Below are 22,726 nucleotides of genomic sequence, written 5' to 3'. Positions count from 1 at the left end.
GCACAGCGATGGACTGCGCTTTTCCACCAGTATTCTGGAACAGTAACACATTAACTTCTAAATTGACTGGGATCTTAGAACTGTAAGTAACTTGGAGAACTGTAAAATAATAATTAATAGTAAATCAGTAATTAGGCTTGGTGCTTACTATATTTTACATGAAGTGTTATGTTCAGAGTGGAAACTAGCCCTTTCCTATGCCTCTTGCTTTAAGAAAGTTTCTAATGAATAGCAGATTAAACTAAGCCACAAATTCAGTACCTTTATGATTGTACTGCCAGGTTTTTTTTTTCTAAACTTGATCTCTGCTTTGATGAAAACTATCCTGGGCATATGTTTGTGATCCCGTGGATTCACAGTATAATGTGAATACTTGCTAAGAGGCATGCAGATTAAGGACTCCTACTATTTGTATCAGTGGAGCCATCCTAAGAATTGGACAGTAGAAAATTGTCACCCAACTTATCTGTGGTTTGAGCACTGAAAATGGAGTTCTAGCTAAACAAACAAGGTTTTGCAGCAAAAGGTGGAGATAAGTAATGTAATACTGCAACTACACTCACAAAAGTGAAACTTTAGCAAATATAATTCTTGAGAGATCAGTGCTTGAGATATTTAATTTTAATTTCCAACTGTTATAAAAAACTTCATGACTGGTTTGTGTTCCTCTGTTCTGCCCAGTGGCCAATTTTAAATGTGTATAACAAAGGATCTGAGATCAAGCAAGCAGTCTTTTGCATTGATGTTGTCTTTAACTACAAATGAATGTATAAAACTTGTGCTTAATAGCTACTGCACTGGCCATAAGCCAGGAAATCCCTTTTTGCAAATTATAACCAAAAACTTGGTTTTATTTTTGAACACCTCCATGCACCTTGCTTCAACTCTATAGGAAAGACATTTGTAGAAACAATGAGGTTACTGCTTCTAAGCAAGTACTTCCATGGAAGTCCCTGTTTGGGGCCTTTCTGAGCCCAAACCTTTCCGAGGTCCAAGTGGCCTGCAGCCTAGAGTTGTAGGCTTTTGGTAGAGCTGTCAGGGTACTTGGCCCAGTTCTGGCACTGGAACTTGGTGCTATGGAGAGTGCCACTAATGCGGCACGCTCTGCTCCTCTTAGAAGTTGTGTGGGAATTCATGGTGGGGATAAGCCCCAAATTTGTGTGTTGTCTAAATGAGCAGAATGCCCTCTGCTGGGCAGGGCAGAGCAGGAAAGGATATGATCTAATTACTGGGAGCATTTCCTGGGGAAAAGTAAGCCTTGTGTACAGTAAGGCAGTTTCCAGGGAAAACAGTTATAGAATGTATGGAACAATCATGAAATTTGGGTGGGGGGAAGGGGAGAAGGAAGGAATTATAAGAAAGCCAGCAGAAAACTAGCTGCATTCCAGACCTTCTTACTCAGACTATGCAACACTGTTGGATAGTGAGTGAGTTGAAGGGAAAGAAGGAAGAGGAACAGGAGGAAATTGGGGGAGCATTAAGTTAACAGTGGGTTGAATACCCAGGACTGGAACAAGTTTCAACATCTAAGCTGTAGTCACTCTAATCTGCAAAGAAAGGACTGAATTTATGGGGAAGGAATAAAGTAGCAGGATAAGAGATACAAATCCAAACTTATGCATGCAGTTCAGAACTAGACATATCTTAAGTATAGGGGGCTTATAATGAAAAGATCTGCACAAAATATTTCAACAATGTTGCAGAGGGTTGAAGTTGACATTACCAATGCAAAATTATTTTTTTTTCCTGTAAAAATCAGGTGAATATCTGAGAAATTTTGGATGATCTTATAGCTATAGTACTGTTATGCACCTCTGGTAGATTAAGTTTGGTTTACCCCTAATGTTTGTTTCATTCTCTGTTTCCAGCAAAGCTAAGCAGGTTGCTCATAGCTGTATTACACATTGCTGCTTCTGTTTTCACAGTAAGTTTGGCCATCCTGAACTTTCAGGCTCTGAATTTTGTTCTGTTGCACCATGCTTGCTAAAAACATGGATATATCTCTACTTCTTCCATAAAGGTGAAACTTCATATGCACAACATGCCCTCATGTGCTATAAAGACAGCAAGTGTGTATTCTTTCTGTGTGTGCCCTTCACTGAAAAGCCACAGAACTATAAAACATGGCAGTGAGTTCCTCAATCATCTTCAGAAGATCATACCCACCTAGAAAATGAACACAAAAGCTTTAACTGTGGGAACTGAAGTAGAACAATCATGCTTATGGAACACATTGGCCCTAATTTACTCTTCAGCTTTTGTCACCTAGAGTTTTCTGGATTGAGAGTAATATCAAGACTGGATTTAACTTTTAGAAATGCTGAAATGCACCTTTTTGCCTTTCGATTTACACTGCTGCTGTAAGCACTGGTCTTTCCTTAGAAAATTAAAAATGTCCATTATCTGGAAGTAATGCAGTTGTGCCGAAATACAGGATTGGTATTGGCAAACTGTAGGTGAAATTCTGTGGAAGATCAATGAAATTAATATGAAGTTTGATTCCTGAGTAGTATGCAAATCTGGATATGAATTCACTGTGAAGGTCTTGGCTACTAAGTAGGTTTAAAAGTAGTCAGGGAGGCTGATGTTTGTCAAGCAATTGTTGAATGTTATGCATTCAGTAAGCAGCTATTTTGTGGAGGAAGTTTTAAATTACATTTTATGATAACAAGTTGTTAAAGGTTTATGGAAACAGCATGGCTAATTTTATACACATTATTTGGAGAGCATCATCATGGAAACAACGAATGAACATAATTTCCTTTTGCAAGGGAAGTGATTGCTCCAGCAGAGAGAAGAGGTTACAATTATAATGACAAGCAATTGAGATGATTTGAAAAGAATATATTCAAAGTTAAATATTTCTGAAGTTTCTGTATTTTATGTATGTGAACTGTGGAATTACTTCCTGAGCTTGCCTTTTATCCATAATTAGAAGCAGGTTACATTGCTTCTGGTTGATAAGCCACTAGTTATTACTATGGTGTTAAATTTGCCCTTGTACCGAATGACCCAAAGGGGAAAACCTGTCTGTTTGATTACAATAATAATAGCTTTTAACAATTGGATTTACTTAGCTAGATGTTAATTGATCCACTTACAACCTTCTGCAAAAAGAGTTTGTGAATGTTACACAAGACTGCAGGGAGCTGCGGGCAAAAATTAGAAGACATCTGGTAAATTAAGGGTTATGAACTGCCAAGTTCTATTGAAGGAAAACTGCATTTCAAAAAAGGTCTCAGTCAGTGCTCAACATTAAAAAGAATTATGCAAAGTTTAATTATGGATAGTGGTGTGAACCATCTCTTTATTGTGTAGTTTCAATTTTCACGAGAAGGAAAATATAGGTAGTTTGAAAAAATTAAGATCTGTTATAAATGAGAAGTTGGAGTTCATTCCTTATTTTCCATTGTTCTCTTGCTTTCCTTGGGGCTGAAGAGTGGAGAGATATCTGGAGGGTGTGCATGGTTATGAAATCAATAATTCAGAAATTTGAAGGAAAGAAGTTTCTGTGTCCAATAATCTTTCAAGAAAAACAAATGACTGATGCACTGAGTTTTGGCAACTGGGATATCCCCAACCTTGTGTAAGGTGATAAATAACATTTTAAGTAGACAGCTGTTTGCAGTTTCCCTAAAGCAGATCAGTATTTTTAACCCGAGATACATAGGTTTCTGACCCTTTTCCCTCCCCCACAACTTTTCTGTCTTATTTAAATGTAACTCCAACTCATTTTGACCTGTCCCAATCCAAATACAAGAAAACTTAATCACCATTAATTGCTGGTCTGTATACTGGTCAGGAGGGATATCAATTTAGCTATGGAAACATAGCTACATGGCTAATACACTCTTCCATGAGAGAAAAACAGCTTCTGCATGTATCTGGTTGACTGCTCAAGTATAATTCCCAGTCTTCTTTAGGCATGAGTATTATGTATTGCCAAGAAAAAAATTACAAGGGATCTTAAACAATTGCTTTACATTTGTCTGTAATTCTAACTAGTATGAGCCACAGCTGTTGCAATAGTAACACAAGAATGTACATGGAGAGGGAGTATTTTTCACCTGTTCATCACGTGGGGATGCTTAAATCTTCATGGATAATATTTTCTGTGTACTTTCTGATGTAAAGTAAAACCCAAAACATTACAAAATTGAATTTAGATGTCCATTACAGCACATCTAGTGCTACACTCACTATATATATAGTACAATTGAAATACCATAGTTGAGAAAGTTTATCATCCCTGCTCTACTAACTTTATAGGTTACAATGACTGTTTCTGAATTTCCATTTCTTCATGTTAGATCAGGCTGCTAGCTTTTCTAAACAAGGTTAATAATAGCACATATTTTAAAACTGTCTCTGGTTAGTAGAGAATGGTGGCATTTGTTCCCATTTACATGTCTAATATTTCTCTCAGTCTCAGCACTGGGTTTCCAAAGAAGGCAAAAGCAATGCTATGCACAGGAGTTGCAGCAGAGTAGGGAAAGGTATGTTCCCACTTTAGAACACCTCAGACTCTGCTATAGCAACTTCCCCACTGATTAAGTCCCTGAAAATGGCTAATAACAGTTGTTAGAGGAGATAGGTATAATACTGTGTCATGTGCTAAAGGTCTGATCCAACCAGGCACCCTGTGTCCTTCTGTCTTTTTGAACTTGATGTGAAGTGATAGCTCTAATTGTATATCCGGTGTGTTGATAAGACTGAAAATATGACAATTTGGTTTGCAGATTACTATTACTATAATTAGTGATTAAACCAGTGTTGGAAACTGCTAGACCAATGCTTCGTTATGCACTCAGTCTGCATGAGAACATGAAGACTATGATGGGTTGTAAAAAATCTGCTAGTGATATTGTACAAAGCAATGCTAGTCGAATCTTTCATGTGCTGTGTGTACAATTACATACAGTTTCTAGCAGTGATCTTACTACTAGTTTCTCCAGAATAAGACAAAAAAATGAATGGGCAGATATTGGCTAAAGGTTTTGGAAAAGAATTGCCCCTTGGCCGTGCTTCTTTCCAGACTATTGATGCATACTTTACTTATTTTGAGAAACCAGATTTTTTTTCTTGGTGGAATGCTTTCAGTGAAGTAGTGCTCCATTGGAGCTGATGGTAAAACTCTCACTGGCTTCAGTGAAATCAGGATTTAAGTGTAAGCCATATACTACAGCTCTCATTCACTTCCTTACAATTACACTTCAACATTTGAAAAGAAGACTACCTGAAGGCCCCTAGCTAAGGCTATGGAAGGGTGATTTCCATTTTAAGTAAAAAATTAGCTTACAAGGTCTTAAATGCCAGTATCTTGTTTTATATCAAACAGTCCTATTCTGGTATAGTCAAGAATTATGGTATGCATACATTTATAGTGTTTATTATCTTTAATTGGCATTTCTAAAAATAGTTTTATTTGCAGTTATTTCTTTAAAATGATTTGTTAAAAATATTTTATTCTAACTATACAGTTCTAGTGTAATCTTCATTTCTGTGTTTGCTCTTGTCACTGATGATGTTCATTACTGCATTTGGACATTTGCTGGTAAGTTTGTAAATTCTACTGTTCTTCACTTCTGTATCAGCAGTAGGCTCACTGCACCTTCTTAAAGACCTGCTTACACTTGACTCCACACACTCTTATTTCCTAGGAAGAGAAAATAATTAAAAAATACAGCTTTTACATAGGATACATGCATTATACATTCATGTGTGCTTAATTTGAATCCACAATTTTCCATCAAATTAGACTGGGTAGCTTGTACATGTTTTAGCCTATTTTTAATCCTTAAAGCAACCAGCTGGTTTAGATTTGTTTTCTGGTGAAAGGTGGAGTAAGAGAAGTTATTTTGGGATCTCAGGTCTTAAAGGGCCAAATGTGTTCCTGGTGCATTATTCTCTGTTTGCAGTGTGTGCAACTGCTTAGGTCTTTTAAATGGGCATTCTCTATGTTGGACACATAAATAAGTTATTGGGGGATGGAGTTGAATAACCAGTTCTGAATCTGTATGTTGGTGACTGGTAGTTCAAACCTACAAAACCAGAAATCAGCTGAAAGCCCATCTAGCAACACAATGGTCATGGCTAGAAAAGGACAGGTAGTTGCATACAGATTGGATCTAGGTCTACAAATCATAGCACAGCAGTGAGTTTTGACTGAACTTGACCATACTGGATGCCTAATGCTGTCTACTGTTCCTTTGTGTTCCATAAGAGCTTTTCAAAAATCCCTACTTGCTAGTCACTGGATCATCGTGAACTGTGCATAAGCAGGTACAATGATGTTTACGTCTTGGGCACCAATTTGTGAGGCCAACTGTTGTTTACCTAATCTCACTGAAGATGCAGTTTAATTTTCTCCATTACTGAAACTATTTAAGTTAGACCTGACAAGTGCACACTTTATGTGTGGGGATATGTGGAGGTGTTGACTAGTTTTAGTGGAATAAGAAAAAGGGGTAGAACTTCTTAAAGGACATAAAGACAAAGGTTATGTATGATCTAGCAGAAGGGATGTGCTTTCTATTTCAAGATAAGACTTTTAATAAAGCTGTCAGAATATTTTGGGGAAACAGGAGGCAGAGTTTCCTCGGAAGTTATGCACATTTTCTTATGGGGGACTTTGATAAAATGACATATTAAAAAAACCTTACACTGAGTCAATAACCTTATTGGTGTATGTTGCTATCCCTAGTAAGAGAAAGTGCTTCATGATGAATTGACGAAACAAGCAGACTGATACAGTGATTTTAGTTAGGACCTGTTTTGTTTACTTCTATATAGGTAACCTGGAAGAAGGAGTGTGCAATAAGGGATAAGAGATCTGCTGACAGTGACAAAAACCTACAGAGCAGAAGCAATCAATACAATAGAAAAGGGCAATAAAACTCAAAAGGAAATGGAGAATGGTCAAATAAGTCACTCACATAAAATAGAATCTAAGAAGGAAAAAGAAATACAAAGTACAGACCATAGAATGAAATGGAGAAAATAGGAGGCGATAAACTACTAAAGGATGTGGTACTACTCTCTACAGAACTGTGGAAAGAATTAAATTAACACTTGGCTCATTGTGCAAAGTTCAATAGGATCATAAAACTATCAAAGTATCAATTTTTTAGAGGTAACTGCCCATTGTAACAAAGGACTCTCAGGAGTACAGGACCTAGTAATCTCAGCTGGTCAAAAAAAGATGCTAAATGGGACTCTTTTACTGTATGTTTAATGGAGAGAGTTACATTAACAAGGATTCAGAGAAATAAAGTGGACATCTTTAGAAGTTCATGAAACATAAAAAGTGGTAAAATTGAAATATTGGGGACTGTGCTCTAAAATACTTGGTTACTTCCTTGGCATGAAATAATTTTGTACTGATTGTTATGTACATGTGAGACAGATTGTGATAAATTGTACAAGTGCCAATGAGTGCATGGATGCCTGCATGAGCTGTCAGGTATGATAAAGAACTCTTCTCAACCTTCTGAAAAAGCAGCCTCAGATCAGTCAGGTTACCTTGGGGTACCTAAAATGGTACTAGACACATATGTTTGAGCAACTGAATCTCAATTTATGACTTCTAAAATCAAACTCTTGACACGGTCAAGTATAGGAAGTGGTCTGGCCTGGAGGTCCATCACTAGGTTGTATGGCTAGAGCATGAATCAGAGTAAGGATAGCAGAAATCAGGGCTAAAGAAATTCGTGTTGGAGACAGGAAATGGGAAGAGATAATGACTCCAGAGCTGGCAAGGGACAGAAACCAGGATGCCAATACAGAGAAATCCAACAGCAACTAGTGCTATCGCTTCATATGTGTGCAGATGAGAGCACGTGTATGTATGATTGAGTGCAGCAGGGTTTAAGTTGAACTTCCAGGCCTGACATTGTATGGCTAATTGCAACCTGTTTGCCAGCTGAGAACCTGAAAGGGCTGATGCTTGGTGTCATGGCACCAACTGTTGTGAAGCTGGGAGGTAGTGCGGAAATACTTTAGTGTGTTTGTGTATAGGCAGAAGAAATATATACACACAGGAAATTCTGGAGTCTCCTTTTTATTGCTTCCCTCTACTTTCAGTGAGCCCATGACCTCAGCTATAAAGTGATTACTTACACAGTAACTTTCTCCCTACCTGCATTATATCAAGTATGTAGTCCAGATGGTAAGATCTGTCATATACATTCCTTTCCCGAACTGGTTTCTGGGACTTCCAGTACTTCCTGAAAATTGTGCTTAGTAATAAGGGGTTTGGGGTACTTTTGCAAAGATTTCATAACTCTGCTACTGATTTGAATATTTAGAGAACATCCATTTAGACTGCTGAATGCTAATAGTACTGAACAGTGAACAGAAATGGAGGTTGGATTTTATTATCTCAGCAGGAAGACTGCCTTTTACCCACATTGGTGAGACAGTGAGGATGCTATAAAGAGCTATGTGAGAAAAGAATAGGCATCTTCTTTCAGGTCCTGTTAACTTAGAAAGATAAAAATGATGATCTGAAAGAAAATGACATTTCAAAAACTTAATTGCTGTTTTAGTTCTCTAGGCTATAATGCAGTCTGGCCTGTAATTATTTTAAAAGAACAATGGTGTATTTTCACCTTATGGCTTATTGTTGGAGGCATAATTTCACCAGCTCCCATACTGTGTATTTCACAGACTGCATGAAGGACATTCTGTTAAATGTCTTCCTCGGTGTAAACATTTCAGACTCTGGACAGACAGTTAACACAGAAAGACTACTGCTTTGAAATCAGGCAGCCTTTGTAAGGGACATAAAAGCATAATGGCTCCAAATGAAATTGTTGCTTTAGAAACAAGTCAAATGCTGCGCCAATGCATAATTATGTCAAAGTAAGCCAAGATAACATAGCACACAGCCTGCTGCATTACATCTAACCATTTTAATAGAGTGGCATTTAAAACCTGTTACATGATCTTACCAGGTGCATTTCATCTCCTTCAATCCACTGGGTCCAACCACGACCTTCTTTTTCTCCATTCTGTACACAAAGAAGCTTATCTCCATCCCAAGATACAGTGGTCTAACAAAGCAGACATGTTCAGTGTCACTGCAGTATTCTCTGATATTATAATTAGTTTCCTTAAAGCAAAACTTCTCTCTAATATAATAAATGATTAATGTATCTCATAAGAAGAATATTTGTAGAGTGTTGTAACACTTAGGATAATTAGAAAAGAAATGACCTTAAATAGCAAGTTGCTGCCCAACTGCTTGTCAAAACCTGGAAGGGTGAGATAAACCTGTTTAAATGCAAGAAAAAAAAATCATGAAAATCATTGTGTAAGAGTGCATTCCTCTACCTGTTGACAAATACAGCAGCAGAAGGGATGTGCAGCTTAACACTGTATTTGCAAAAGGAGCTGAAAACTTGAGATTCAATTTGTTTTTTCCACCATAAGAAAGATTCCCCAGCTGCTCTACCTGAAAAAAGTACCCACCTACTGGCACCTATGGACAAACAAGGCTTTTAAATCCTGAGCTGTTTTTTCCCCATGTCTTAACCTGCCTTCCGTCACTGAGCAGAGTGGTTTTGAAATATCAGCAAATTGGTAGCTTTGCCAGCATCCTGCTTTGCATAACTGTAGCTGGAGAACTACTTGAACCAGGACTGGCAGAATAAGAATAGGAGGTGTTTGCAGGATGCAACATAGCACTTTTGTGAATATTGATGCTGTCCTGAGTAGTTCAGTAGAACTTGATTCATAAAACTACTTAAAGCTAGAGGGTGCATCCTACAGCTTGTTACTCTGGTCAGTCTTTACTGACAATTTGCCTTTCATATCTTCCTAAGATAAAGAGAAGCAATACTCTGTAAAATATTTAAAGAGGGAAGGGGAAGAGCAGTGACAATTTGTGCTCTGTAAGGATAGTTTAACATCAATATTAGCACATGGCTTTTAAACCAGCTTGTTGGAAGTGAATCTGAGGACTAAATATGGCATTACTGTCGACCTTGTGAAAGTCTTCAGCCACTGCCTGTATAAGTAGTCAAATATGGAGAAAAGATGAATTCTGATCTATCATTAAAGGAAAACTTACTGCATCCATTCTGTGTAGTTTCTAAGAAAAGAAGTCAGCCTATATTTGTCATTCTGGGAACTAAAACCAGTTCAACATTCAAGAACTATGCAGCCCTATTTATTTAATTTGTGTATGTCACAAACAATTAATTCTTAAATGATAACCATGATAGCCACTATCTTTAAATGAGTACAGCCAGCAGTCTCCATCCTTGGGAGAATGGATACTGTGGAATGAAGCACTTGTATATGGAACTTTGCTTAGTAACCACACTTATTTTTATCCATTGAGTATTAGCTCAGCATAGTTTAATCATTAGACTAGCTTAATAGTTACATTTTGTGGGTTTATATGTGAATGCAAAGGCAATATACCATGATAAAATAAGATCTAACTTTATTCGTACTGCTAATGTTCAAAGTCAGTTGTGGAAGTTATTAGTCTTGATAATATTCACCAGCTTAGTACATTTGGGGGCAACTGAGAAATGTTTGCAGCAGAACAAGGAAATGTTAACTTTTTCAGTCTCCAAGGGTGACTGAAAATGTTTCATCTCAGAAAACAGCACACTTTTTTCTCTGGCTTTCTTGTTTTTCCAGTCAAGATTAGATACTGCTTTTGGCAATTTGGTGATAACCACAAAGTGTATAATACCACAGACCATTAACTAAGCTGTTTTATCAGCCAATATTCTCAGTTATCATCCTCTGCCTTCCTTTTCAGAAATATAAATACTGAAGGGATATGAGTAAACCATACACTTTCTGATTTTTGTATTTGCTATGAAGGTTATAAAGGACAGAATATATTGCAGGAGAACATAATGTCCTCTTCTTTGTTAGCAGGAACAACCACTTTATGACAGTAAGATTAATCACTAGCATTTTTATCTTTTCTTTCTTTAGGTCAAACTGTAATGTCTCATATAATAAAAGACACAACTAATACAGAAGATAGAAACTTCTCTTTTAACTTGAATTGAAATAAGTTCTTCCATTCCAAATATCTCTGTTGAGACACATGTTGAGTATTAGTTGAGGTTGGAGTTGATATGGCTGTTATATATGCACTGGCTGCTGCTAATAGCCCACTTTTTTCAAATAGCTAAGATACAGCAGTGCTTGCCTTAGAACATTTCCAAATATTGGAGTCAGAACATAATAATAATACCACTGTAGGCCAAATGTTGGTAAATATGATCTCTGTTGTATATAAGAGCAAAGATTTATTTTTAAAGATTGGATCAGGATATTGCTGTTGTATAATTGGGAGTCAAGCACTTGAATAGACTAGTAAGGCAGTTCTGCATGAACCTTTAGTTGCTGTTGTTTTCTTCTCCCAGCACACACTTACTATCAAGATAAATGCTTTACTTTTTATGTAAAGCAACTTCTCTTAGAAAAGTAGACTTTTATAATTAACCTTGTTTGTCACCATTTTGATAATAGCATTACCTAAGGTTTGCCTGATTACAGAGACTGAGCTACTGTTTCCTATCTGGAATGACTGAAAATCTTTGCCAGGGTTTGGTGAGCGCAGCATCCCTGGGCAGACTGTTCCTATTCTTCATCTTCCACCACAAGTAAGAGGAGAAGTAGACAAACTTTGAGACACTGGAAAGCTGCAGTTTCCTGATGGTAACAGAACCAACTAGATGAAAATGTAGTATTTCTCTAAAATTGAAGGCTCCTGCCTTTTTGAGCATCTCGTACTACTTGTAGGATAAATGGAAGACTTTACTTATTCCTTTCAACTAGGTAGCACATCATCTAGTTCATCATAAGCAAGCTTAAGTTTTGCATACTTACTACCTGATCATGCTTAAACCTAAGATTAATACTTCTTAGGTTAAATGCATATAATTCTGTAGGAAACTTCAATAGAAAACAGTGATTAATGCGATTAGCCGACAATGTGATTAAAAATACTGAAGAAGCACAAGAAAAGTTAATAGAGCGAGATAAATAAGAATGAGTCTTGCCTCAATTTAACTTTTCTCAAAAATTCTAACCACCAATATTGCACATATTTCGGATTATATATTCTTTGTTCTTGAGGGGTAATAGAGAATGGAGCTCCTCTGGGAGGTGAATAAGCCTTTGAAGTCTGAGAACACAAAAAAAATTCAAATTTTCTTTAGTTTTATAATATGATTTCTATAGTCTTACACTTTCTTTGTGTACTTATTACTTGGCCATTCACATACTTTTGTTAGTGATTTAATCTTTTTGTGTTACGAAGATTTAAACACCTGTGCATAGCAACACCATCTTCCTGAAAATTAAAGCTAGAAGAAATGATAATTAGTCTCATTACGGTTTACAGTTATGAGACAAGGTAGATTTAATAAATATTTAGTAAAAACAAAGCAAATCTATTGACTATGTATTTGCATTTTCTCTAGTAGCAGTAACAGTAGTCAAGTCTTGCAGAATTACAATAGCTATTATTTCCAGCTTCTAGTGGTAAGTCATATTGACCCACAGCCAGAGATACTGACTTTTGTAATTTACTGCAATAGTCATCAAACTATTTTATCAGAGCATTTTGCATTTCCCAATGCGGTCTAAGTGCAAAAACATTTGATACTGGCTCCGCAAAATGTTTCTCATTCCTATGTTGGCTATTCCTAATATGCTTTCTTGTGTCAAGTGCTCTGCAGTTGAAGATATGTAATGTACTTTACAGGTGAATGAAAGAAAATAACATTTTTTTTTTAAAAGTAGTCCATGAACATTTTTTGTTAATGCTACATAGATTTTTGACACAATGCATTTACAAATATGAATTGCAGCTACCACCTTTCATCAAAAATGTTATTGATTTCACATCTGTAGGAGAAACACAGCAGTACCAGTTCTATTTTTCTTTTACTTCCCTTCAGAGTGTTGTCTCTATATTATGCTGCAGCAAATGACTACAATGCTCTAAAACTGCACAACACACTCCATGCGCCATCTCAATCCAGTAATTCTCTGCTTATGAGACTTACCAGTCATTTTACAACTGTAATTATGATTTAAGAAGGATTAAAGAATGGAAAGTAATTGTTTAGGTCAGATGACACAGGAAAATCCAAGTTGAGCTGTGTCCTGTACTGTGTTTACAAATAACACTGGAGAAAATATCCTAGAACTTTTGGTCAAACATGGCAATATATCCAACAAGATATTTAATAGCTTCTCAAGATAAAGCATTTTCATCTGTACTAAGTATCAAAGTGATATAAAAACCTCTGGTAAGCAGTCTGCTGGGGAAATTTTCATCAAATGAAGTGCTGATGGAATAAACTAGCATTGATATCACAGACAAAATCTAATGTAACTGTGAAGGGGCATTCTATAATGTTGTAGTCACTACCTATAACCTTCTGTGTAGGAGGCATGCTGTACACTGCTAACAGGAGGGCTACAACCACATTCAGGGTTTGTCATCTCTCCATCCTGTAACTCCTTTTATCTCATAAAATCTGCATCTGGCAGGTTGGTGACAGACAAACTACTGAGAAAACAACAAACCCAACAGAAAAATTAGTGGTGGGATTCCTGGACTTTATCTCAAGATACTGTTGCTCAACAAAGGCCATACATATTTAGCCATCCTGTAGCTAGGTCAAATGATAAAGTCCATACCAACCTTTCGTTCTCTTACTAACTTCTGTTCAACCCTGCAGAAGCACTTATAAATCTAACCTCCCATTTCATCATTCCTGTTTTTAGCCATGCACCAACAGAACTCCCAAAGTTAACTCATAGGAAAATAGTTAGTAGTACAATACAGTTCATTTCTCAGCTGCTTGTGGGGCTGGCAGATGTGATGTCTCATAATAGGTATCTATAGCTACAGGACTCTGAAATGTGTTTGTGCCATTACAAACTTGCTCAGATGGTTATTGAAGGACAAGCTGGTTATAATGTGGGCTTTCTGTACCTGATTGGTAAGCTTACTGAAGTTCACTGTAGTCAAAAGATGAGACACTTCTAGAAGCAGTATTTTGTTTCTGTGATTGTCAGCATCCCCATTTCTAGCAAAGAGGCTTAGGATTGGATTGACAAATTTTAGATCAAAGGGTAAGCTGCTGTCAGATAGGATCAGATCTTAAATGTTCAAATTCCTTATTTTCAATCCTTGCTCATAAGAGCAGTGAAGGAAAGCAAGGACTAGAGACATGTTCCAGGGAGTAGGAAAGTAAATGTGCCAAAGCTCCTGGCTATGTAGGTGACAATATGTGGGAGGAGGAGTAGAATCAATATTTTGGACAATGCATAATGCTTTATTTCTTAGGAATAGTGGATTTTTTTTTTCTTACTGAAATAAAATTGTATACAAATAATACAAAAATGGGAAGACTTGTATATTTCCTATGCCAGAAAAAAAAAGTACAAAACAGCATATCAAATTCACTTTGTGCAAGGATCAGAATCGATTCTAAGACACTTATTCTTTAAATTAACGTATAAAATTCATTTATCCTCTGTGTAAGTTTAGCAAGATGCAATTGTACGTAACGCTAATCATTTGTCATTCAAAACTGGATTTGGTAAGTCTGGTTCTCGGGATTGCACTTTCTGCATTCATAACTCTCTGAGCTTTTTAGGATTCACAAAAAGCTGAAGTGCTAAGCCCATCCAAAACCACCTCCCCTACAAAGCTTCAGTATGCTAGCAGTGGTTTTGTGAATAACTAGCTCAAAGCTTCTGATCAGTCTCTGGTTTTGAACATAAATCCAGCACTGCAAAATTTGAAGTTAATGACCTCTTAAATTATACGGCAAAAGATTATAGAGATCTCATTTGATATGTGCTGAGCATATCACTTACAGGTAATAAACAGTAATGCCAGAAGAGTGTGTGAAACAGTGTGAAAGAATGCCAAAAAAGGGAAACAGCTCCTTTTTACCGAGGCACAGACACTGAATGAACCAGAGTTAGAGAGCCTGAGACAGATACAAGAGTGGACCTCTGTTCTCTGGAGCCTCAGAGGCGTTGACTGGAGGACTGTTCTTCCTCACTTGTGGACAGCAGTTTGTAAAAGGTCAGAAGTATCAACAGAAAACTACATGAAGACTACCTCCTTTGAATTAAACTCCCACAAAAGTCAGAGATTATTCCAATGAGTATCTGGGGAATTTACAGTACTGCAGAGAGAGAGGGCACTAGATTTGAGGAAAAACTAGTATAGACACACAGGCAATGACACAAAAACACCTCCCAGCAACAGTTATTCTAGAACAATGCTTATTCCAACAAAGTATATGAGAAAATACTTACAAGCCAAAAAGAAAAGGACAGCATTTGAAGAGGTAAAGAAGCAAAATAGTTGAATCAGAGGGATCAAGTAAAGACATATTGCTGATCTTGCATCTTACTAAACAGGCATAATTTATTTTGAGTCTTCTCACCCTGTGGGGGATCCTTACTGAAATTCCAAGTATTGGAATGTTGTTTGTTGGTTGTTGTTTTTCTGGCAGCAAAGTCTTCACTCTAATACCCACTCTAAACTAGATTAACAGCTGTGAATTCCATTTGTGGAAGAGAGGAACCCAGCCTAAATAGTTAAATAAGCTTCATGAGCCACGTGATTTTATAACAGGGCTTTACTCTGACCTTGCAGCAGTATAAATCAAATTATGTCCAGAACAACTAAACTTCATTGTATTTTTCCTGAATACAAACTAGAGAGGAATCAGTTTCACATTCAGCATGTTTGTTATTTAAAACAGAGCCATGACCAGTTTTAAACAGCTTACCTCCTTTCACCAGGATATGGCACACGTAACTAGCACTGGTTTGTGTGACAGAAAGATTGGTCAGGTGCCTATGAACAATCTTTATGTGTCTGTCTTAAATGTTAAATGACTGTATTTTTTCAGGGACATACTTCATATGGTAAGATGTATGATAGATCTCATGAATGAATTCTACAAATCCCAAATCCCCCTCACTCTACCCCACCCCAGCAAGTCTTAACTATGACTAAAAGTTTATTAGTTCCAATAATAGAACCCTAAACACCCATTTGATAACTTATCCATGGTTATATTCACTTGTGTTCTGTTTTGGTTAACTAAACGGTTAATATGTGCAATTTCCCACCTTCAGTTTCAAATTCTTGCTGTTTTATCTGTTCACCTGTCCCCAGTCATTGTCATTTCCTTTCCTGCTTCAATGTAAGCAGAAAATTACTATGCCAAAGAGCACAAGGCTTGGAATTACTGAAGCAGCCTTCACTTGCTTAGCCAAATATTCAGTAATGGAGCTAACACTGTTTTCAGTTATCCAAGAAATTCTGCTGTTCCATATTTAAAACATAGAATCTTCCTTTATTTTTTAAACCCCTTACTTGCCCTTAGTCTCTGTCAAAAGATAGATTCATTCTGGATTGTGTGAGCTAAAGCAATTTAGGCTCATTCAAATGCTTGAACAGCCGGGAAAAATTATAAAGCAAAAAATTTCTCTGACTTTAGCAGCAAAATGATTAGAAAAGTAAAAACTTCAGGGAAGTAATTTTTGCATCTGAGCTATCCCATTCTCAACCTGCTTTGATTCATTGGGTGCAAAGACTTGGAACATGAAACTTCAGCCTTTGTTTCAACCTTTAAGTTTTTCTAGTTAATTTTTCTATAAACTTTTGACTGATATACTAAGCAAATACACTGTGAAGGTACATAAGGCCAACTTTTCTGCTTAGTGTCAGATCCTGCCCCGTTCTTATGTTTACTGGCACATATTTCACATTGCAAATGTTTCCTCCGCTTCACTGTTCATTACTGATGGTGAAAAAGGGAGGCAAAATTATCTGGTGATGAATGAGACATACTTTCGCAGACGGTTTTCAATTAATTGTTGTTTCAGTAACGTCTTGCCTCTTTTATGTACAGTAAATTTTTTCCACAGTAAAGTTTATGTGCATGAAACAAGGTTTTATACTTAGTGCAATACCTGAGATGCTCACTAAATTAATCCCAACTAGAGAGTATAAAATTTATCTTTAAAATTGAGGAAATTTTATGATGAGACTGGAGCTTCAGTGAGAATGAAGATAGCAGGATCAAATACTCAGTTTAGAAAATACCAAAGCCATAGTTATCCATTTAACTTTAAATTTCTGTCTTTGTACACTATACATCTGATATAGGTTACCAATTAAAACCATGAACAAACTCTTCAAATAGTAGAAACTTTATCATATGGTCTGATTCAAACTTCACATGATACGAGAAATAATGTAATACAATATTATCGTTCTAAACTTCTTTCTACACCATCTAATGTGCACCTTGTAACATTTGCAAAGAATAAAAGATGCTCCTGAATACGTAAACTTTCATTTTACCTTTGTAGTTCAAACCACTGAGTTTTTAACAACCCTAAATATTAAGCATGATTAAACTTGCAGAAACACATCTTCAACGAAACTGCCAAACAAATAGAGAAACTCTTATTTAACTTTTGTCTAGGAGATAAAATCTCTGGGAAAAAGCTCCAGGAGAAGCAGGATAGCATTATGCAGCTAAGTGAATGCAGATGTCTTGTCTGCATTTCTTGAGAGACCAGGCTGTGCTGCAGCTTGCTCCATACACGGTTTCAGTAATGCTTAGAATGCACTGAGTATCAACTGTCTTCTTGGAAGTACCTTGCACTGTGGTTAGTGATCTCTCCTGTGTCCACACATCTGTGTGATCTGCTATCCTAATCTTTGGTTTTACAGAACACAGAAATTGTATCTTTAACTAAGCCAGCAGGGCTTTTGAGTTTCTCGAGATTCCAAAGTAGCAAATTTTCACTTCACAACAGAAACAAAATCTTAAAGGAACTAATGTCATCAACTGCTACCTATATAGCTTAAGAAAACAGAATCACCTAAAAACATGTTGTATACAAGAAAGCAACAGATAAAGGTCAAAAAAAAGGATAAACAAACTGCCAAGGTTTATCCAGCTCAATTAACTCACTGTTCCAGAAAGTTCAGACAGGCTTCCAGGCATGACCAACTATAAAAATGAAAAAATCCTAACTGAAATGAAGGAGGGGGCCTATACTATCACAGGAGTATAAATTTCTACTGTCAAACCTTCGACTTACTTCTAAAATAAGTATCAGCAAAACTTTTTAGCCTTTACACATCACAGATAGTATCGATTTGGAATTATTGTAGTTACACTCTACCCGGTAGGCTGACTCAAAGACGTGTTTTACAACTGGAAGGTGAATACAATTTCAGTGAATTATACACAAGACCTAACCTGTTTGCTGTGCTAATATTATTTTTACTGATATATTAATTCTTAGTTAGATGACACATTCTTCATTAAAAGAAAAAATTATCTATACCTATTGGATGAATTACTTCTAAGGTTATTTTTGCTAGTCTCCTGATGATTGCTCTGCTATATAGATTAATGTTTAATGTGTAATTTATCTTATCCGTGTTACTTTGTACTTCTTATACATCGAGCTGTTTGGATAAAACTTGCCCAGTGGTCTGCTCAGTCCACAATATACATAACAATACTTGATTCACAATCTCTCCCATTACACAGGTTGACTATTAATGATTAAGCCATTTATGGCATGCCGTTTCACAAGCTATAGATGAGAAAAGGAAACACCAAGAATGATATTCAACCTTTGCTTTTATGGTTGTTTTCTTCATACCACCACTAAGGGAGTGGTCTAGTATCTCATAGCTCCTCCATGACCCTTCTCTCACAAGACTCTTTTGGGACCATTGGAGTTACTTTGTTCCTTAACAACTGCAAGTTTTGCCTAACATTATGATTATCAGATTTGGGCTGAAGTGGTTTCAGAAAGACAGCTTCTTGTACTGTTTTGTCTTTGAGAAAACCGTAAAAAAGAAATCTTGAATAAGAAAATTGAACTATAAAGTATGATACATTGCTAGGGAACCAGTGATCAGTGACCTTAACTGTACAGCTGCAGTTGGTATCTGTTGTTGGAGGCTACAAAGGGACATAGAGGATTTCTGAAAGTTTTTGTGGAGTTACATGCCTAAGTCATTCTTAACAAAACAGTCAGGGTTAGTGACTACCCCTTGGGTTTTTTTGGTAAAGGCAAGAAGATGCTGGTACCTTCTGTTTCCAAGGCTAGGTAAGCATTTTGCACTAAACAGCCAATAGATAAAATGTTTAAGCAACCCTTGTAAGTAGGTTGAACTAGGTTCTGCTCCAAATCAAACGGCTGTTGTAATGACTAGAATAATCTTTCTCTAATTCCTTCTTTCTGGTTCAAAATTTTGAATTCTTCCCCATCAGTCAATTTAGCAAAATAGGGTAAAGAATTTTGGCCTGTTACAAATAATGAAACATTTAGGGTATTTGTCAGGAGATTAAGAGTTGTGTGTTAAATGTATTTAGCATTTCAAAAGCAGGACTAGGCAAGGGCCACATTTCCATGTCTTCTGAATCTGATTTTTCAGCACAGTGGTTATCTGATGCATTTTCTAAGAACTCATTGCAGGTACATGCTAGAGAGCCTCAGAGCACAATTACTTCTTTCTGCCATGTAGAGGATGTTTTAGTCCTCCTTTAGATGGAGTTTAATGGTCATTTAAGTGCAGATAATGCTTAAATGGAGACAGTTCTGTACACACACAAACCAGTACTTCACTGACTCAGACATTGAGGACTTCAGACATTTTTAGCACTTGACCATATATTTTGAACATTGCTATCTTTGATAGTAATGTAGCCACCTAAGTCTTTCTTTGGGCTCATGACTGTTCAGTGGATCTGGACCTCATTAACCTGATTAGGAGCCTTCCAGCAGTCAAAAATGCATTATGATATTGGGGCACTTTCCTATACACAAATTACACATTGCCTCTCCCTTCTGTGAATTTTATATTCTGCACTCTATCATGCTTCAACCCTCTGTAACAAGGAGTACAGAAGGATTAGTTGAGGCACTTGCTAGCTAGCCATTCTTTTTTTCTGATCTTCACGATCTTTCCCTTTCCTGCCATCACCAGAGCAAAAGCAAATTTGCATATCCCAGTGTTACAGAATAGTATCAGTTTTAAATGGTACTATCTTTCTAAGAATGGAAACCTATTAATTCTCTTTTATGTGATTTCTCCTCTATAGTCTCTCCTGAGATAATTTGCTTCTGCTTATCAACTTCTTCCCTGTAGGATACTGCAGATGTCATACTTTCAAACTAACAGGAAAGAACTTGGTATTCTCAAGTTTTTCCCCAGTTAATTGGTATTCATCAGTCCTAAGTTAGAAAATATTGTCTCTCTGGCAAGCAAAAAGAGCTCGTAATGCATAGTCCTCAGTGTTTGGTTATTGATTGCAGTAAGATTTGTTCCAGTAGGCTAATTAACACGTCTGCTCTACTACATACACCCAGGAAGGAAGGAGCACAGGAACAGGAGCAAGAACAAGAAAGAAAAGCTGCCATTTCTAAGCACTTGGCCATTCTTACACATGGGGAATAGTGCCTGACCCTGCAATCAGTGGATTTCCTTTACTGTAAAACATTACTCAGTGAAGCGATTCTGAAAGTCTGAACCTAAATGTCTTTTTGACTAACAAATATCCCAGTATAATTGAGTAACGTTTCATTGATGTTACTATTAATTCATTGATAAAATTCTTTTGTGCTCCTGTTTAAAATTAGCATTCCTTTAATGTAAAGACACGCTAAAAACTGTGTGCACATCTCGGCAAACTGAGTACAGAAATAATTTTAGGAACAGCCACATAAAATGGCTAACAGATGTGGTCCGTGAAAGGCCTTAGATTACTAATATTTTTTTGTCCATTGTTACAGTTCTAATTCTTACCATGCATTTGCGATCATCCACCCCAGCTAAATCCTCCTCAAACTCTTTTCCAACATCAAATTCCATGATGTAGTTTCTAAAAGTGCTTAGCGTTTTAATGATCATATGATCCCCATTCTGAAGGATTTCTTTGTCAGGTTTTAGCAAGTTTGCTATTTTTCTTACAGCAACATTTACATCTGAAAAAAAAAAAGAATTATTTTAAACCAGAAAAGTCTACCACAGAAAAGAGCTTGTAGATCTTGGGAGAACTAAAACAAACAAAGACAAATAAACGTCCAGATCTTTCAGGCCAGCTTTCTCATCAGGAAAAAGTCCGTAACTTAATTCTTTTAACTTAAATAAGTTAATGTTTTGATTTTCTGATTATGTCAAACCCTAAAAAAACCCATTTGTATTTGACAGTTAATAAGGCCTTCAATATTTCTGTAGAAATACTAGCACTTTACATCAAATACAAACACACAAAATTGCATTAAGTACATTATTGTCTCTTTATTATACATAAAAATTTTACTCTTTTTTTAAAGTTTGAAATCTACCGCTTAACCTCTTCAAGCTATGTAGTTTAATCTCTGTTAATGTAATCTTCAAGATGGTAAAAAGTAGAGGCTGCTTAAGACAAAGCAATTTTGCATAAGGCAATTCTTAAAGTGCATTCCTGAAAAAAATATTTCTCACAAAAATAATTTGTGACTGTACAAGAAAAAACAGATTCATGTAGAGACTAAGACAGGTTGCATTTATTGATTATTTATTAAAGAAACACAAAGGGAACCTTACCCAGTGCTTTCAGATACTCTTCAAAATTGTCATTGCTGACCATTTTCCAGTAACCATTGAAATCTGCAGGCATCCCTACTTCAGGTAATTGTCAAAATCAAAGTCTCAGAACAATGTGTTGATTCTGCACCACACAGCTCACTGCCTTGCTTTGTGGCAAGTTTGAACTCCTGTTTCTTTTATCTCTTTTTCAGACCATGTAGCTATGCAAGACCTTCTAATCCGATTATTGTTGAAGTGTTGCCTTTAAATCCTTCCACAAGGCTGAACCTCAGAGATTTCTAATGACAGCAGGATAACTTGATTTAAACAGAATGAAACATTCACCTTCCATATAACTTCTGTAAGGGTACTGATAATCTAGAGATCCATTTTAACCATATTACTTTTCATTTTTCATGCCACTCAGAAAAAAACCTTTTAAATAGCTTCAGTTTAGGATATTAGCCAAAGCTATACAAGTGCTTATCTTATGTGTTTTTCTGAGGTGAATCCTTCTTCCTTGAATATGTTCCAGCTACTTTATGCCTTCTTCTCAGAAAATGATTATACAGACTCTTCCAGTGAAAGCAATTTCTGTCTGGCATTACTTTAACTTGTTCCACAAGCTCCTTAATTCTAAAGAACTACCAGTGGAAGCTGTTTGGCCAACTGAGGGCTCAAAAAGGGCCAGTTAGGTGGAAACTTGTATTAAGAAGCAATGGTTAATTCTGTATATTGATAAATGCTACCTCACTACTGACTGCATGCTTTCAGTTAATTTAAGGAATGCTGAAACACAGAAGTAGCCCTTTATAGAGATCCCATATTTTTTGAAGGTGTCTTCTGTCAAAAATGAGATAGACTGAATTAGCAGAATAGGCAACCAACATACAAAAGAATGGATTTCTCTGGCTAACATTAGGGCTCAAATACTGACACACTGTCTTAGCTATTTTCATTTATTTTCCACTGTGTATTTTCAAATGGTACAGCTGAAGTTCCTCCTGGATATGTTATCTACTCCAGGGCTTTGGCACGCACTTACTCTTAGACAAGACCCTGGACCAGAGAAGCAAAGAAACCCACTTTAAATCTGGG

General features: G+C 36.5%; 1 protein-coding gene across 1 annotated transcript; it reads right to left on the bottom strand.

Annotated features, from left to right (window-relative positions):
* Positions 1-5,327: 5,327 nt before the first annotated feature.
* RBP1 (retinol binding protein 1) lies at positions 5,328-21,728 on the bottom strand. Its single transcript, XM_075031906.1, has 4 exons — positions 21,647-21,728; positions 20,864-21,042; positions 8,952-9,053; positions 5,328-5,656 (listed from the first exon to the last, which is right to left on the bottom strand). Exons 1-4 carry the CDS (start codon positions 21,717-21,719, stop codon positions 5,603-5,605), a joined length of 408 nt encoding a protein of 135 aa, XP_074888007.1. The 5' UTR covers positions 21,720-21,728; the 3' UTR covers positions 5,328-5,602.
* Between the last annotated feature and the right edge of the window lie 998 nt (positions 21,729-22,726).

This window comes from Buteo buteo, chromosome 7, assembly GCF_964188355.1.
Source record: "Buteo buteo chromosome 7, bButBut1.hap1.1, whole genome shotgun sequence".
NCBI classification, from domain to species: Eukaryota; Metazoa; Chordata; class Aves; order Accipitriformes; family Accipitridae; genus Buteo; species Buteo buteo.
This window is presented reverse-complemented; position numbering and strand designations above follow the sequence as displayed.

Coding starts and splice junctions, on each gene's coding strand:
- RBP1 (XM_075031906.1), bottom strand. CDS start 21,719: ATGCCTGCAGATTTCAATGGTTACTGGAAAATGGTCAGCAATGACAAT. Junction 9,054..20,863: donor TGGATGATCGCAAATGCATG/GTAAGAATTAGA, acceptor CTGCTTTGTTAG/ACCACTGTATCTTGGGATGG. Junction 5,657..8,951: donor AAGGAGATGAAATGCACCTG/GTAAGATCATGT, acceptor TTCTCTTCCTAG/GAAATAAGAGTGTGTGGAGT.